The 18,187-nt window shown below is 33.1% G+C and overlaps 1 protein-coding gene across 4 annotated transcripts in view; it reads left to right on the forward strand.

Annotated features, from left to right (window-relative positions):
• Positions 1-18,187, forward strand: part of LOC145680652 (uncharacterized) — a 407,115-nt gene that overhangs the window by 372,339 nt on the left and 16,589 nt on the right. Inside the window, exon 4 of one of the 4 annotated variants that reach the window (XM_081751414.1) lies at positions 11,949-12,392. The exons of 2 other annotated variants lie outside the window; for them this stretch is intronic. In XM_081751414.1, the coding sequence (XP_081607540.1) occupies positions 11,949-12,192 (244 nt within the window). In that variant the 3' untranslated portion in view covers positions 12,193-12,392. Of the gene's footprint in view, positions 1-7,992; positions 8,222-11,948; positions 12,393-18,187 lie in introns of those variants that run through there. One more of the 4 variants, XM_081751419.1, reaches the window with a different exon arrangement.

Below are 18,187 nucleotides of genomic sequence, written 5' to 3' on the forward strand. Positions count from 1 at the left end.
GTTTTTACTGCATATAAATGACCTGCTTCAAAAGTTAACGTGTAAATATTTGATGTATGCTGATGACATAAAAATATTTAATGAAATCAATACTGTTCATGGTCAAGTTTCGTTGCAGGAAAATATTGAAACATTAGTTAAATGGTCAGAGGAAAATTGTTTGCCTTTGAATATTGCCAAAACTCAAAGTATAACTTTTTCAAGGAAAACTGATCTTTTGTTTTATAAATATACAATTGGTAATCAGGGAATTGAATTTGGAACTTGTGTAAAAGATTTAGAGATAATATTAGACAACAATTATTATTCCAAAAACATTCACAGATAATCACATCTAAAGCCAGAAAAAACTTTGGCTCTAGTGGCTAACTAAATATCTTTGCCGTAATTTTTTCAAATATTAATACCTGTAAAATCCTCTACATGTGTAATGTGCGTTCTAATTTGGAGTATGGCACGATAATTTGCAACAAAGAAGCGAAGTACTTTGTAAATGCCATAGAGTCTATTCAGAATAACTTCCTAGCCTGGTTACGATGGAAGTTCAAAGATTTCAAAAATATTAGCTTGTCTTGTATATTTAAAACACTCCACCTGTTATTTTTAACCGATAGGCGTCATATTTTCAATCTGAGTCTTTTCATAATATTCTTTTTGGAAGTTTCTTTATTGATGGCTTATTTTCCATAAGAGCTCCTTACCGTAACATAAAAAAATTTTTCCTTTTGCTTCGAATGTTTCTACGTTGAAATGTTCTATTTATAAAACTATAGATACTGCATACAAATACTACTCTGTTCTAGACATTTTTCGGACTAACTTTGTTAAAGTTCGTTCAAAACATATTAAATTTCTAAAAGACCTATAACGTTTACTTACTTAATTTAGTGAGGTGCCATTTGAAAGGTTTTGGAAGGTTTTTCTTAAGTGATGTTAGTTTGTATTTTAGTCATTTTTCTTTCATTTCTCTATCATCTTTTCTTTTCTTCTGGATTTAAGCTTTTATTTTTTTCCGGATACTGCACTTTTCTTTTTTTTATCTTAGCTACGAGTCTTTATTTACATGTCATATGTAATCTTTTTTACATTTTTTGTATGCTCATTTTATTATTGCTGTTATTATTACTTTATGATACCGATAGCATGTATAGCTTGTATTGCTGGTGTATTTTGCCTCCTCTTAAATATAATTTAAGACTTGTGTATGCAGGGTTTCATGTATCATGTGCCTGCTGTCTGGGCGAAATAGTGGCTATATATGCTGTTTACTGCTTAATAAACATTATTATTATTATTATTATTATTATTATTATTATTATTATTATTATTATTATTATTATTATTATTATTATTATTAAAAGGATATTCTACCAATCGACTGAACTGATTTTTTTTATTTATGTTTATGTGACCGTCTTGTCTGTTCCACGGGAACTTTCATAAAATGTGTAATATTTTAATGAAACTACACGTGTGCACTCCAACTTTAGGAAATAAGCCCTGTAAGTTATAAAATACTAGCAGCGTTCACCCCGCTTCGCTGCGGTCACCCCGGAACGCAATAAACTTTGTTACTTAGATAATTTTTACTTTTTCGCTTTCAAATTGCAGTAAATGTTAACATTATAGCGCCTGTCATTTATGTTAACCCGCCGAGTGACACGGTCATGCGGGTTGCATATAAATACGTTTATTTTTACCTATGATGAACTAATAACAAAGGATTTGTACGTATGCACACTTGAATGGTCAATTATCTCAAGACACTGGTAATTAAAAATTAAAGTGATATGATAAAAACCATCTAGGGTCCAAATCCTAATAACCCCCCAAAAATAAAAGAAATTGGTTCAGCCGTATTAGCGTGATGAGCTAACAAAGGATTTGTGCGTTCTCTTTTATAATATAGATTGTTTGGTGTTGAAATGTCAAGAAGAAGGGGATAAAATCAATCTCATGCTCGAGTTTTCATGTACTTATTAATTTAATGGAAACGCCTGGGAAAAGGTACAACTTATCAGATTAATAAGGTGTTGAATCAAATATCGCCATCAGAACAGCTCTGATGTGGTGTGGAATGGAGTCATAGAGGTAGTGAATGATAGTAAGTGGAATAATACGCCATTCCGCTTGCAGTGCAGTTCGTTTTATGAAAGAGGATGGGGGCAGAAATCTGTGCCGGATCTGTTTCCAAAACGGACTGTTTGTATATTTTCTGATAATCTATGTGAGCTGTTCCTGTTTTCATCCTAAGCCTGGTTTGTTATTACCGTACCTATTATTAATTGTTCCTTACATGCTTGTGAGTATTTTCTGCAATCTTTCTGCTATTCTACTATTATATTGTTCTCTCAACAGTGTTTTCTTCTGTTGCTCGTAACGCATGCTGTGATTATTTTATATGTGGTATTTTGGCACATTATTGGCCTATACTTGTTTAGCTGGTTGTCTTTTTGTTTCTTCTGGATTAGGTATGTCCTTCCTCTCGTGAGATATTTCTGCTTTTCTGTAGGTTTTCTATGAACTCTCTGATGTAGTGTGCAATTGTGTTGTGAAGTGTTTCGAATTGTTTATATCATGAATTATGAATCTTATCATTTTCTTACGCCTTTGGAATTGTTTTTATTATTATTATTATTATTATTATTATTATTATTATTATTATTATTATTATTATTATTATTATTACTTCTCTACCTTCTCTCTGTGTTATTTCGCAGTTTTTTATTGGTTTCCTTGTTTTAATTTTCCTGGTCTCTTTTTATTCGTTTTGCTTCAGTATTATGTATGTGTTTCGTTTCCCATAATTGTTTCCAGTAAATCTTTATTGCTTCTTTTTATAGCTGTTCTGTTGGCTCAGGGTTTTGTTTTGCTGTCAGTCTCTGTCGTTCTCTATGAACAGTCTATTATCCTTTCTTCTTGTTAAGCTCTTCTTATATCTTTTCAGACTAATGTTGTAAACATTAAATTTTTGTTTCAGTGTATTTTCGTATTCCGTTATGTGTTTGTTGTGTTTTTCGTGTCTGCTATGCAGGGGCGGCTTGACAATAAGTGCTGCAGAGCTGCAGAACTGCCAGCTATTTTATAGAATAAATATATTTTCAATTGAGTTGAACTGTGCTTAATTTAATCAAGGTAATAGCACGTAATGATGATATTTGATCTAACTGTGACCTGAAATTCTACTGCTGGATATGCTACATAGCGTAGAATTTTTAGAAACACCTTCTGAAGCTTAATAATATTGCAAGAGCTGTGCACGGATTACCCTATGCTTTAGCATTGAGACCAAAATCTTCACCAGCCGCACTGTATTACGTTTTCCTTGTTTGTTAGATAGGATTTACTAGAGCTGCACTTCCAGCAGCTCAAAACTCACGAATACTTCCGAAGAAGCCGAAAACACACGACGTGATACGACTAGTAGACATGAGTAAAGACACTTGTTTCATAGAATCTGGAAAGTCCTCAAAATTCTCCCTGCTGTTCTTGGCGAAATTTGTTAGAGATTTATGACCCCTGTTACCTAAAAATCAACGGTGCCACATCTCTCTGTTGTCCCTTTCTTTTATCTTCCATTTATTACTTCTTGAAGAAAAAAAATGCTGAATTTTATCAGCCGAGGGTTGTGTGTGGGGGAAAATCAGTAGTGGTTAGGACAAGACATCTCCAAGTTTGTCTGCAAAACCTCTTGTTTTTGATCAAGGTGTTTAGTGTAAGTGTTGTGCGCTATTTTTTGTGCGAGTTTGTGTGAATTTGTGTGTTCGGTGGGGATTATTTATGGTAAATATTGTAAGGTAAACAATATTCTTAAAATGACTTCCGTGAAACATTTGTTACAACAACCTTTCTCTTCATTAACTTACGAAGAAAAGCTTCAAATTAAGGAAAAAGGCAGGCCTCTTCCTGATTTAACACTCGAAGTTTCGGGCACCAGTCGTGGCAAAACTTACATTAGGCGTTTTAACAAAGATATATACAACAGAAATAACTGGATATGTGGATGTGATAACACGAATGCGCTCTTCAGTTTTCCTTGTCTTCTTTTCGGTGGGGATTATGCATGGTCAAAGGGAGGGATAAAAGATCTTGTGCATCTTACCGAAAAAATTAAGAAACATGAAAATTCGAAGCTCCACTTGAACAATCAAACAGATTTGTCGCTTTTAGGGACAATCAATATACGCTCACAACTTGATTCTGCGTACTGGGCAAGTATACAGAAACATAATGAAAATGTAACCAGGAATAGATACATCCTTCATAAAATAATAAATTGTATAAAATTTTGTGGTGCTTTTGAACTCGCAATGCGGGGCCATGACGAGGCAGAAGGTTCCTCCAATCCGGGGATATTTCGTGGACTGATAGATTTCAGCGCTGATTTAGACCAAACATTAAGGGAACATTTACAGGGCTCTAGTAATTTTAAAGGAACCTCCAAAACCATTCAAAACGAGTTGTTAGATAGCATGCTATTAGTGTTCAGAGAAGAAATAACACGTGAAATAGAGCAAACATGTTTTGTAGCACTTCTTTCTGACGAAACTTCAGATTGTTCATCACAATTTCAACTGGTAGTGATATTAAGATACGTGAGAGAAGGTACTCCAGTTGAACGTTTTTGGGGATTTTTATTACCTCCAAAGCATGACAGTGAAAGCCTTGCTCAAGCTATTTTGAGTGAAATCCAACCTATTATACCGTCGCACAAATTAATTGCTCAGTGCTACGATGGTGCTGCAGTTATGAGTGGCCAACATGGCGGGGTCCAAGTAAAAATTAAAGCAGAATATCCATCAGCACACTTTGTGCAATGCTATGCTCATCAGTTAAATTTAATAATGCAGCAAGCGTGTTCGCAAAATACAGAGGTTAGGACATTTTTCGCTAACTTACAAGACATCCCAGCTTTTTTCTCTCATTCACCACAACGAGTTGCTGTACTGGATCGAATAGTTAAAAGAAGAGTGCCGCGGTCCGCTCCAACTCGTTAAAATTTTTATATTCGAACAGTAAATGTTGTTTTTGAATACCGAAACGAACTTATTGAGTGCATGGAAGACATTAGGAAGGAACTTAGTCAATATACAGCGATAAATCAAGCCTCAGCTATTGAAAGAATGTTGCAGTGTGAAACATTTGTATTCTGGTTGACATTTTTTCATCATATTATGCCACACGTGGACATACTATACAATCAGCTGCAAAAGAGGAAAGCTGATCCTAGCTATCTAGAGAATGCCCTTAAATCATTTGAGAGCAATTTACAAAGGTTGAGAGGAAGCATTTCCGAAATACAAGAAGAAGCACAGAATTTGGCAACAACATCTGCACCTCACGAAATAAAAAGAAGACGAAGAGAAGATACAATAAATTCTCGTCGAATTGCAGCGATTGAAGTGTGTGATGTGATCATAAATACAGCGAAATCTAGGTTCCAATATACTGGTCACCTTGTCGCATCATCACTTTTGTGTTCAGAAAACTTTCTTCAGTATGTTCAACAGTTTCCCAGTGATGAATTAAGTGCAACAGTGACACAATATCCATACTTAGAGAAAGAGCGTCTTCGAACTGAGTTGGGTGTCATTTATGACCGGATCGAGTTCAGAAATATGCAAGGTGCCTTACCATTTTTAAATTTTCTGAACAAACACAATTTGTGTGACAATTTTAGGGAAACCCTAAAACTTTTGGAAATTCTTTTAACTACCCCAATGACAACAGCTGAAGCTGAACGTTGCTTCTCAAGTTTAAAAAGAGTTAAAACATTTTTGAGAAGCACAATGTGCCAGGAAAGACTCAATGCTTTGGCTGCCTTATCAATTGAGCGTGATTTCATATCCACCATTCCGAACTTCAATGATAGAGTAATAGAACATTTTGCACAGCAGAAGACACGTCGGATAAACTTCATTTACAAACGATAAGGTAAGATGTCTATAATTCAGTAGTATTGATAAAATTTCTGTCTGTAGACATTATGTGAATTCGGAATTTTTATGGTATATAAAAACAGCATGTTTCTTACGATATGGATATGGTATTTTTAAGTTTGTTGTACGCAACAGTGGTGTATTTAGGAGGGAGACATAGGGTTCACGCTCCCCCGAAATTCATAAAACTTGTCGGCATCCAAAAGGAAAAATCGAAGTGTCTATTCAATATGTTGTGTATAGCTCCTTCCGAAACAAAATCCTAAATACGCTACTGACACGCAATAATCAAAACAATAGTGTTTTGGTTGCATGATACAGTAAAGCTGTATACATATTTGCCAATGTCCAATTATAATTGTCATTTATAACGATTAAGAGTGCTAAAATTTTATGCTAGTTGGTGTATGCACATTTTATAATTAATTACTGTGAAGAGTAAATTAAATATTCACAAAACAAACTGTGCATAACTACCTCAGATTATGGTATCGAGCCGCTACTGCTGCTATGTGTCTTTGCTTTGTTGAAAATTTTCCGCATATGTTTCATTAATTGTTCTCCTCTATTACCTCTCATGTCTTGGTTTATCCTATCAAACTCTCTTCTTGTTTCCTCTATGTTTCTATTAAGGCTTTCTTCCCATGAGTATTTCCCCTGGATTCTGTTTCTTTCTTTGGTTCATCTTTGCTCTTGTTTTCTCCTCTGTTATTCTTGTTATTGCTAAGGCTGCATAGGATATTGTTGCATGGATTTCGCTAAATGTTTCTGCTTTGTTCGCGTTTCCTAATAGTGTTTTATTCATTTCTTATACTAATTGTCTTAGTTTCCCTGATAGTGTTGGTTTCTGTATTTGTGGGCTTTTATGTGGATCTGTTTTCCAAAATTTCTGCTTTTGCTTTCTCGTATTCGTTTTCAGTTGGCTGCATTCTTTGTTATCTATGTCTTTGCCTTTAGCTGAGTTTTTAATTTATTTTGCCTTTAGATTGGCCTGTTATTTCTGTTGTCTGTACTATTTATGTTTTCTGAAATCTCTGTGACGTGTCTGCTATTTTAATTTTTTTCTTTGTTTCCGTAGCTATTGTTTTTCCTGTTTCTTTGATCATCTATAGTCTGATTATTGGTATTAGGATTGTTTGCATCTGGTCTGCCATTCTCTGATCGGTTACTTCGGTTTCTGGATTTTTTTTAAAAAAATGATTTACATTCCAACTTGTTGCCTGTATCCTATCTTAACTGCTTCGAATTTCGTTGTTATGTAATATAAGCGCATTAAATGTTTGCTTATTTCACTTGACCATTTCATGCGCTTTCTCCATTTCCCTGCTTTAGTGGTTGCTGGGTGCAAAACATTTCATGCAGGTACAGCTGGTATGCGTTGGATGCCACTTATCTGCTTAGCCGACAGGTGTCCACTGATTCAATATCCTGTTACCGATGGCTCGTGTGCTGCCACGTCCAGCATCGGCTCTTTAGACGTGCCCTGGCGCTCCTCAGGCAGCAGGTTTTTCCCGAGGTTTACATTTCTCTTCTTCATCTCCATTTTCATGGGTTTTGGTTTATTAGTGTTAGCGACAGTCATGAACTAGCATGTGGCGTTTCTGATAATAATCTTGCAAGACAGCAAGGGACAGTCGGTATTAGATGACGGCACTTCTTCGCTATGTCATAGTGGGGTATGGGCATTGTGATATTTGATTGGGCCATCATCATCACTTGATAGTCCAGCACACCTTTGTTCTTACTACCACTCAGGTTGGGGGCTGCTTATTTGGTACTCGCAGCTGACCTTCATTAGAGGCCGTTCCACTATGCACCACTATTGGACACAATATTATTATTATTATTATTATTATTATTATTATTATTATTATTATTATTATTATTATTCGAGCATTTGTATTAATTTTCTTTTCTTGAACTAAGCAATCAGAATTTGCTTGTGTCAAAAATTAGTTGTTGAAAACTTGTAGTGAATATGTACAGCCTAAGGAAAAAATGGTAAATGTTTTTATTGTGAAATAATTAACTTTTCCTTTCTCTTATGTTTCAGCTCAAGGTTTGTATCATGGAGAGAAGACTTAAATGAAAGGAAAAAATACGCCTGTACTATGTGTACCAAACGGTTTAATAGACCATATTTGCTCAAACTTCACCATCGTACACACACTGGAGAGAAGCCATTTTCTTGTGTTATATGTTCTAGTAGTTTCAGTGTGAAAGCAAATTTAAAGAGGCACTTATTTCTGGTGCATAAACGATATTAGTAGTAAATTAAATAGTACGAATAAATGGATTGAAAAACTTTATATTGAGAAATTGATGTAATTACTTATACACAATGACTAGAAGAAACTTTTAAAATTGGTAAGGATAATAAATGGAACGTTTAATATAATCGTTATATTCTTACTTTATTAACTGATCGAGTTAGCGCATTTAGCTGTAGCTCTGTAACCTGTGATATGTTATAAGCAAATTATGTAGCACACTGTGATGCAGAAGTTGGACATATATTAATGAATATTATTTAACGTACCACTGTGTCCAGGAATATGTGGAGTCTTTAGTTTCACTACCTTACTATAGCCATAATCAGAATTTTAATTGGAAGATAGGGGAAGTCTGTGTTAAATTAGTGAAATTCTGTTTTATTTCCTTTTACTGGAGAAATTTAAAAGTGAAGTAATTTTTCAACATTTTAATATTTTTATATCCTTATGGTAGTGGATTAGTTACATATTTTTTAAATGTTATTTGCTGTTCATTTATTGGAAACTTTTCAAGTTGATGGTAATAGTACTATGTTATGCATATTAATGTATCTAAGTTTCTTCGTACCCTTGTATTGTGTGTCTTTAAGAGAATATAATTTGAAGTACATTTTAGTAAGAATAAATTTACTTCTACAATAACCAGTATTATTATTGTTATTATTTTAGTAAATTCAGACAATTCATTAGAATGTTATCATCACGTATTACTATTTTCGACTAAATTATTCACTTTCAGATATTCAGAATGCTTTTTAAAATTCAATATTTTCCCTAATACATTGGGTTTTATGAGGGAGAAAGTTTTATCAAGAGATATTATCTAGTTCATCGTAGTCTTTTAATTGCCAGTGAAAACTAGTGCATTGGATGTAATATTGATTTTGGAATAATTTGAAATTCCTAAAATCGTAAATTCCCTTTAAGGTTTGTATTTTAGCCTGAGGTGAAATATGATAACATATTTTCTAAAATAATTATATTATAAAGAAATGAATTATAGATATCTATGATCCAATATGCTATATAAATATTATAAAAATTAAATAATTTTTATCGTAATTAATTATCTGATTTTATTTTTATTCATTTGTTTCCCATACAAAATGGAGCTGGCAGACTAACTGTAATGGTTTATTGTGACTATTTTCATTTCGTGTGTTGTATTATAGTTCTTCGAATCAATATCTTTTGTTTTGCGGCTTATTTGTTACTGTGAAATTCCTTTGTTTGGCTTAATTATTCCTTTCTTTAGATTTGTAATAAGGAGTTGAAAAATATAACAGCATTCAAAAGATTACATTTGAAATTGCATATCCTGCATTTTTCATAATTGTAAGTGTATATGCTGTGAGCACGTATGATTTCTAAGTTAATAACGTAGTTGCATAATACTTAACGTTATATAATGCTAAAGCTAAATTAAAATTCTAGCATTTATATTTTGTCGTTAAAGCTGTGCTAAAATTGAAACTATGTTTTTAAGTATGTTTCGTATTATTGTCAAAAGGAAAGTAACCATGATTTGCATTCAGTGTTAAAAGTATGCGATTGTATACTGTAATAGTAAGATTTCACTTTACGCTCTCCAGTATAATTTATTGGAATTAACATTACTTTCAAGTCAATAGATACTGCCAAATACTTGTTTGACATACTTGTACAGATGTTTGTGATATTTATCTTTTTCGTACTAATACTCTGTTTAAAATTATTCACGAATAATTCTAAAATCTTTTTCCTCAATAATTTTGAGATATGCATCGTAATTCGTGGTTATTTGGAAAGAAACTGGTTTCTATTGAAACTCCCATTTTCTTTAATAAAGAAAATCATTAATCAAGATTCAGCGATCTTGAGTGAGAGAAAAGTTTCAAAAACTCAAGATGTAGTAATTTTAGTGAGAAAGAAATCGAAATTCACAAACATGTAAGAAGATTGTTTTTCTTCAAACACTTTATCTGTTCTACCGAGATAAAAGTCACACTAATTAATATTCTTCACTATTAGGAGCATTAAAAGTAAAATATACCGGAGGGTAATGTATTATTACATAAAAAGAAACACTTCAAATATGAGGCGTTCAGAGCACAAGGGAATCAGGTAACATTACCAATTGTGAGAAAAATAAAGTTTATAAGGAACGGTTAGTTACATGGAAAAGTTTAGATTATTTTTCAGTATTTACAGTATCTTGACGCGAATCTTTTAAGGACTGAAAAAGCTGCAGGTAGATATCTTGAAGATGAAATATGTCCAAAATGACTTAAAAATGGACTTGATTTCGTTGTGCACTGAATACATCATATTTATTATGTTTTTGATTATTTACCCTATTACAAGATTTGGAAATCACAAAAAAAAAAAAAAAAAAAAAAAAAATCTATTTGTAACTTTAACACAAAACACTTCATATTTTTATCTCGAATAAATTGATTATTACTAACTAATTTTGTTTCTCTTATCATCTTATTTTGCCCCTTTTGAAACTTTTGGATAAACACTAATGCACGACACTACGCAATACTTTCTTCTTGGGTTTAACAGTCATAAAATTCAGTGTTAGAGTAGCTCTCAAATATTCTCAATTACTTGTAGCTGCTCTGCCACCGGTACATACTTTTAGTGAACAATTTCTTCAGATTAATTACAGAGTCTTTTTCTGTTACATCCGAGGCAATGATAGCTCGTTACATCATGATTTCCACTTGAAAACACTACTTTACAAGTATTTTAAATGTGTGCGTGTGGATAAGGTGTTGACTTGCTTCGCCCACGCAAAGGACACAAAGAATATGACAGAAGAAATGGAGTAGTCTGGTCCATAAAACGTTATACTTGCTCATTACAAATACAGTAAATTTGATGCATAGTTAGAACATTTAATGAAGATATAAATTGTAAAGATGTAATCTCGACTGAATGGATTTCTCGTCTTATGTTATCGGTGAAGTATGCAATCCCTACTTCCCTTCTTCAGCTTCTTTCTTTTAAAAATATTTTCTTCCTTACGTCGCAGAAGGTTGGAATTATTGTAAATTAAGGGTGGCACTGAACTGAAAATAAAGAATGAGAATACAACGTATTCATAACATTCTACTATTCTAAAAACACAAACTATTTTCTGATAGTAGAGTTCGTAGCAATCCACTTGGAAAAACATTGTGAAGTATAGCCAAAAGTTTCTACACCATGGTAACATTTCAGATAAACAATTGTCTTAACAATGATTTAATTTAGTGAGTTTTATACATTTATTAAATTTCTTGTTAAAATATATTGTCATATTGAAGTATCTTTCATTATGCATATTGAAGTTTGTTTTAAGAGTCTAGTTTCGAATTTTTTTTTTGGAAGTTTTCTCCTGGAAACATTTACAATTTTACGTGAATTTAAGTGTTTACAGTGATAGTCCTCATAGTCTACAGTTACAGTACTGCATATTTCGGTAAAATTAGGGCGGAACTCGTTCTTCTGCTAAGATCGTACGCAAAGGAAAAGGGTGCTAGGGAAGCACTTACGATTCTGCTTCTGACATTACCTTTTAATATAATCTATATTTTTTATAATTTAAGCATGTCAATGGGCAAACAATAAAGTTTGTAGGAAAATTTAATGTTAAAATTGACAAGATACGATGGTACATCTGTATCTTTATTATGAATACCTAATATACCAAAATAATTGACTTACTGTAAATGACTATAATGCTAATATATTCAAATTTTATTTTCAGTTTAATTGGTGATCCTACTCTTGATACATATGCTCAAGCTGCAATTGCAACGACGTGGTCAAGAAATACCTGTAGATGGTGTTCGAAGTGTTTCCCCAGTCGATGGGAGCTTGGAAGACATGAACGATCCCATACAGGAGAGAGACCATTCCCTTGCCCTGTGTGTGCAAAACGCTTCAGTCAGAAGCCTCACGTCAAACGGCATATGAGAACTCATTCAACATGGCAGGCTGAAACACTGTAAATTGGTGGAGGCATTCTTTATCAAATATATCTTCAGACTTTTCAGTTCTGACTGCAAGAAAATTATGTTCAATCAAGTCAGCATTCTGTACAAATGTTGATCACATCCTTACGCATTTGAACTTTACATTTGTGAGCAAGTTACATTGGTTTAGATTATTTGAGTGTGTCGAAAGTGAAATAGACTTCTTGTGCGTAGAAGTTTCTATGTAACAATATTCATAAGTTTACTATCATTTCATAAAATTAGCTTTACTTTCTAAAATATATGTTTTCCTACAGTATTAGATAAACGTACAGCGAGTATAATTCTTTGTTTTCTTGTATTTTTTTAAAAATAGAATATGCAATGTTATAAAAAATCTCCACGGTGATACAAAATATTCATACGATCTTAAAAATAGTATAAATTCTCAACAAAAGAAAAAAAATCTTTTACTCTTTGGGAACAATATTTAATGTTTAACCTTTTCCAGGTTTCTTGTTACATTTTTCTTACCTTCAACACGCATTTTCTCATGAAAATTTTTTGAGAGCTCAAGTTTTTATTCTTAAACTTCTTTGGCCCATCTTCACCGAAATGGAAATTATAAGGCGTTATAACCTAACTTCAACGGACTAGTCTATTATATCTTGACATTTTGTCTTTTACCATGAAAACTGTTATTTGAGTCCTACTGTAAAATACGCCAAATCTTAATCTTGCATGAAAGATCAATTTAAGTTATTTTCGTATTCAAAACCAGTACTTCGACTTCAGAGTTGCGTTACCCGTATTCTTGCTGTTGTCTTTCACCACTTAAGTTGTATAAAATAGTTCACTTAATATTTATAGTCAATTGCCGTTCTATCCTTTACGCTAAGCACATTAAATAGTTTTAGTTAGTTATCAGATGTGACTTGGAAGAATCGTCCGTTAGGAACTAGTATGAATAACTGTTAGATATTTATGTATAAAAATCAGTATGAAATTTTCACCCGTCCTGTATATGGAGTACAAAATTCAATATCATGGTCACTTCATGAGAAAGAAAACAACAATGTATTTTAAGTCAAATACATTAATGTCGTTTATTTTCTAGATATTGACTATGTTTTCTTCTTATCTTTAACTTCATAAAATCCAAACAGAGCAAACGTGATGTTGATACAATAAAAAATGTAAATATAAGACGATTCTAGAATGTATTGAATATTTTGTTGATAATTTATATAAAAAAAATAGGTTTATGAAAATATTATTTGTGATATTTCGTTGAGTTATTATGTTTTCAAATCTATATCGAAATTTTCTCTATCAAATTTGTAATGTGATAACATAGTTTCAGTATTCTGGCTAATCATTGTACATAACATGGACATCTAGAAAAGAAACTTCAATTTCCATAAAGATTCAGGGTAGGTGATAATTACTAATAATTAAAAATGGTTGCATTTCAAAAATTGATTTACATTTTTATAATGTTCAAAAAATTAGTATGTCCCTATTATATGTATGCATTATATCGAAAGGAAAGTCCTTCGTAACATTTCACGTACGAAATCCTGTGTAATTAGTGCTGTTTTCAGTGTCCTGTTGACAGAGAAAATTACTGTACTAGTACAATTTATATTTGATAAATCATTCCTAAATCAATATTTTGGTTGTTTCTTTTACTTTAATATTTTGGAAAAAATTACTTGTATATGGAGCTCAAAAAGATTTCTTTCTTTCTTTCTTTCTTTTTAGCTTCTTAGTTTCACACAATTCGCTTTTGATCAGGGTCGTACAAACTCACTGAGATTGTAAAAACTGAGCTAAGACAATATATAAACTCAAAATTTTAAAATGAATGTGCTCAACTGAAACTACTTTCCATTTGAGCTACGCCGAACTTGATACTCATTGTAAAGAATGTAACGAATAATTACGTCCAAAAATTTAAAATTAACTAAAAATTTACTTTAAATGTGTATGAAAAGAAACTTAAATATCCATTATTGGCAATCGATGAATTTTGTACTGCATTTAATCAGTAAACAAAAGTTCTACATATAGGGAATGCTAACTGTTTCTTGGATTTTCTGTATAGCTCTCCCTCCAACTCTTCCTCGTAGCAGCATGCTAGTTCTCTTTGAATGAAATATTAATGGAAAATCACACTATTTCTTCCTTTCTCTCTCGTGGCCAGCATGCACTGGATTTCGTTCGCTTATTTTAATAATGCCTCTGTTAATTCTTTTCCTGCATGATACGTCCACCGTTCTTTTTCCAGTAACACACTTTAAATGCCCTTAATTTTCTTCTTTTTGTTTTCGAATTATCCATATTTCTGACCCACATAACTACATCCACTGCTTTGCCTGATTTTTTTTTTACTTTATTCATCGTAAGATATTGTGCTACAAATTTTAAATGTTTTTCAATATTCTCACCGTCGAATCTGTTGTTTCTTCGTTTACTATAGAAGTTTTCTTGTTTATTTTCATATCACAGCTTTTCTTCAGTTTTTCACTTAAATTAAATATTTCTTCTTGTGAGTCCTCCTCCTTTCCTCTTATCAAATCAATTTCATATGTAAACCACAGACTAAGGATTAACTTTCCGTTTACTATGATATTCTTTTCATTAGAAATGTAGAATTCTATCATACTTTCTTTCACATAGAGCTACGATAGATCACAATTCTTGTCTCACTTCTTTCTTTCGCCTTCTTTTCCTTGTCTCCTTTTTTTCTGCCTTCGGTACTTGTTTTCCTGTAACTACTTTTCAGTTCCTGTATAATTATTCTTCTACCTTTGTAGTCTAAAATTAATTGACACCTCTATAGATCTGCCGTGTCGTGACAAAACGCTGTAACTTCGGCGGAGCAGTTTTGCTAAAAAGAGCCGTAAAGTTTTCATCCGAAAATGTGATCTGTATCGTGTAGAACCAGTGTATCTTGACTTTGGAAACACGTGGTTACATGTAATGTTACGTAAATGCATGTTGTGTGATTAAATTTGGTGAAAATTGATTGCCTAGTTACACTGGTTCTACACGATACAGATCACATTTTCGGATGAAAACTTTACGGCTCTTTTTCGCTAAACTGCTGCGCCAAAGTTACAGCGTTTTGTCACGACACGGCAGAGATTCTGTTATACTGTATTTTCTACTTTATTTTTGCACAAAATTTTTGACGTATGTGATAGCAAACTTTTTCTTCTATCTCATATATTATTCTTCTGCCCCTGTAGTCGGCCAGTTCTTCAATGTCCGTAAATTTTCTAATTTACATTGTTGAATGCCATTTCATTAATTTAAATCCTATTAGTAAACATTTCTTAGCTCCGGTAAGCTTTCTAATAATCAATCGTAGAGTTAATATTACTTTCCATATTCCCCGTACTCTTTTAAACTCAATTGATCCTCCTGGATTCTGCTATATTTTGCTCTGTATTTTAATAGAGAATCTGCACAGAAGGTTTTTGAGGTATGTAATGACAAACTTCTGGTTCTGTAGTTGTAGGAGTTAAAATTATTGTGCGGCAGTCCTTTAACCACTGCTATACGAATTTTCGTTGAAATAAAAACTTCTATCGTGTTCAGTCTGGTCTTGAGTATTGATCTTATTTTGGTGTATTCCATACTATTAAGAGATGTTTCTTTGCTTTCTTCGAGAACTCATTTTCTTTCCTCTCCTGTTACTCCGTAATTTAAATCGTAGACGAAAAAGACTTGAAGAAATTAGAAGATGCTTTCGCCATATTATTGTTTTGGATTCTGCCCACCAAATGCAATATAGTCGTAAACTTTATCACTAATCGATTCACTGATACCGAAAAAGGTATTTCTTGTCGTTTCAAGGTATTATCGTTTATAATTACGTGTCTCTTGTTATTGTCATCATTACCACATCCCTATCTCCATCTTCTCAGCAAGGGGGAGGGGATATACCATGAGGGTTGTGTTGGGTAAAGGCACCAAGAGAAGGTACGTAATTCATTAATAGCCAGATTATTCATAATAATCATAATTATCAATCATATTCATTCATTTCTTTTAGCTAGAAATAATATGTAATAATTTGGCAGATTACTTCTTATTATTGACTGTTTTACTGCTAAAGAGACAAGCATGAACAAGATAGAAATTTTACAATTGTTTTGCCTTTCTTCTCAAAAAGAGATAAAATGTGGTATATGGGATTATCCTGCTTCACAGAATACGAATCTGTCATTTACTTGCGGAAATTCAAAATGAATTATATAATGGTGTAAAGTGAGAATAAAACAACAAAATATATCTACCGCATGGTACGCTAATATGAAAGTGAAATACCATTAACAAGGGAAGGGCGTGATGTCACTCAGAGATAATTGCACCAAACTTGGCGTAGGAGTAGGTTATGTCCATAGAAAAGAACGTGTGGAAGCATTCGTTTCGGAGGCGTTCGGAATCAGAAATAATGGGCTCTAGTTCTCAAGAAGTATGGTCTGTCAATCAGATACTGATAGGCGGAGCCTCTGCTCGCGGTTGCGACCAATGCAGAAGAAGTTAAATAAAGTAGAATGAAAACAGAAAAGATAAGCTGAACAGAAAATGCGCCAATGTCCGCCCTCAGTCCCACCAGGCGAATACCGGGATACTAAATCTATCAACTGCCCTGCCTTTGCCTTAACAATTGGGGATACAGCACTAGTAGCTTAATGAAATTATATTTAAAAAATAAAGAAAATATATACAGAAATTAATCATCGGCGTCGCTAGAAGTTTTCCAGAGAAGGAGTTTCAAATGAAGTTGCTGTATTTCTTCACACTATAAGATGCTGTCAGTACGCAAGTATTAAATGTTTGAACCCACCAATATTAACTGATTTCATTTGTACGTGTGTTTGATATCTACGACGTGGGGCCCACCAAAATTAAAATATTGTGTATTTGTGAGGTGAATATATATTTCAGGATTATTGATGTTTAAAATGGGAACATTGTGGACGTTTGAAGACATACAAGACTATTCATTAACACAACTATGTTAACGCAAAGGATAAAGGAAATATTTGAATTTGGGCTATTCATCACTAGAAAGCAGCAAAATGTATTGGACAGAAACAGCCTCGTAACAACTGCGTTGAAGACTCCAAATGTAACTCACACATGTTTCACAAACACTGCACTTTAATAGTGTGAACACAAAATGACATGAGAATTTCACTTCAGTTGTCTAGCACACATAAGACAGAACGTCTTCGCTGTCTACATACATGCTATGTTCGTAAAGTTAGCTTCCAAATTGGTCTCAACAAGATTAGAAAACACCATAGTTAACCTTAATATACCGTACAGTGAGTTACATTTTTTTGACACAGTGAAACAGTTATTATCGAAAGCATTAAAAAAAATATAACAGGTACACATAGTACGGGGAACTGTATTAAAAAATAAATAAATATGCTTAAAAAACACACGTTCAGTTTGAAACAGATGAGACTGCTTTTTTAAAAAGAAAATTCAATTTTTTAGATAGCCTACCAATAGAGATAAGGTGGATAATGGCAAGGGCAGTTAATTATTTAGTATCCCGGCATTCGCCTGGTGGAACTGAGGGCGGACATTGGCGCATTTTGTGTTCAGTTCATCTTTTCTATTTTCATTCTTTATTTAACTTCTTCTACATTGGCCACAACAGCGAGCAAAGGCTCCGTCCCATTAATATCTGATTGACAGGCTATCCCTCTTCAGAACTGTAGGACCCATTATTTCTGATTCCGAACGCCTGCGAAACGAATGCTTCCACACGTTTCTCTCTATTCCCATTACCTACTCCTGCACCAAATTTGGTGCAATTATCTCTGAGTGACATCGCGCCCTTCCCTCATGACTGACTGGCCGATACTTGATCTTCGAAACTTTGTGTCAGATTATTGTAAAATTTAGTGAAAGGATCATTTTCTTCAACTCATATGTGCTCGCTAAAATTCAATCTCTAGAACCTACAAGACAGACTTGACCAGAAGCCATAGCTATTAAA

This window comes from Thermobia domestica, chromosome 3 (assembly GCF_964235325.1).
Source record: "Thermobia domestica chromosome 3, izTheDome1.hap1.1, whole genome shotgun sequence".
NCBI classification, from domain to species: Eukaryota; Metazoa; Arthropoda; class Insecta; order Zygentoma; family Lepismatidae; genus Thermobia; species Thermobia domestica.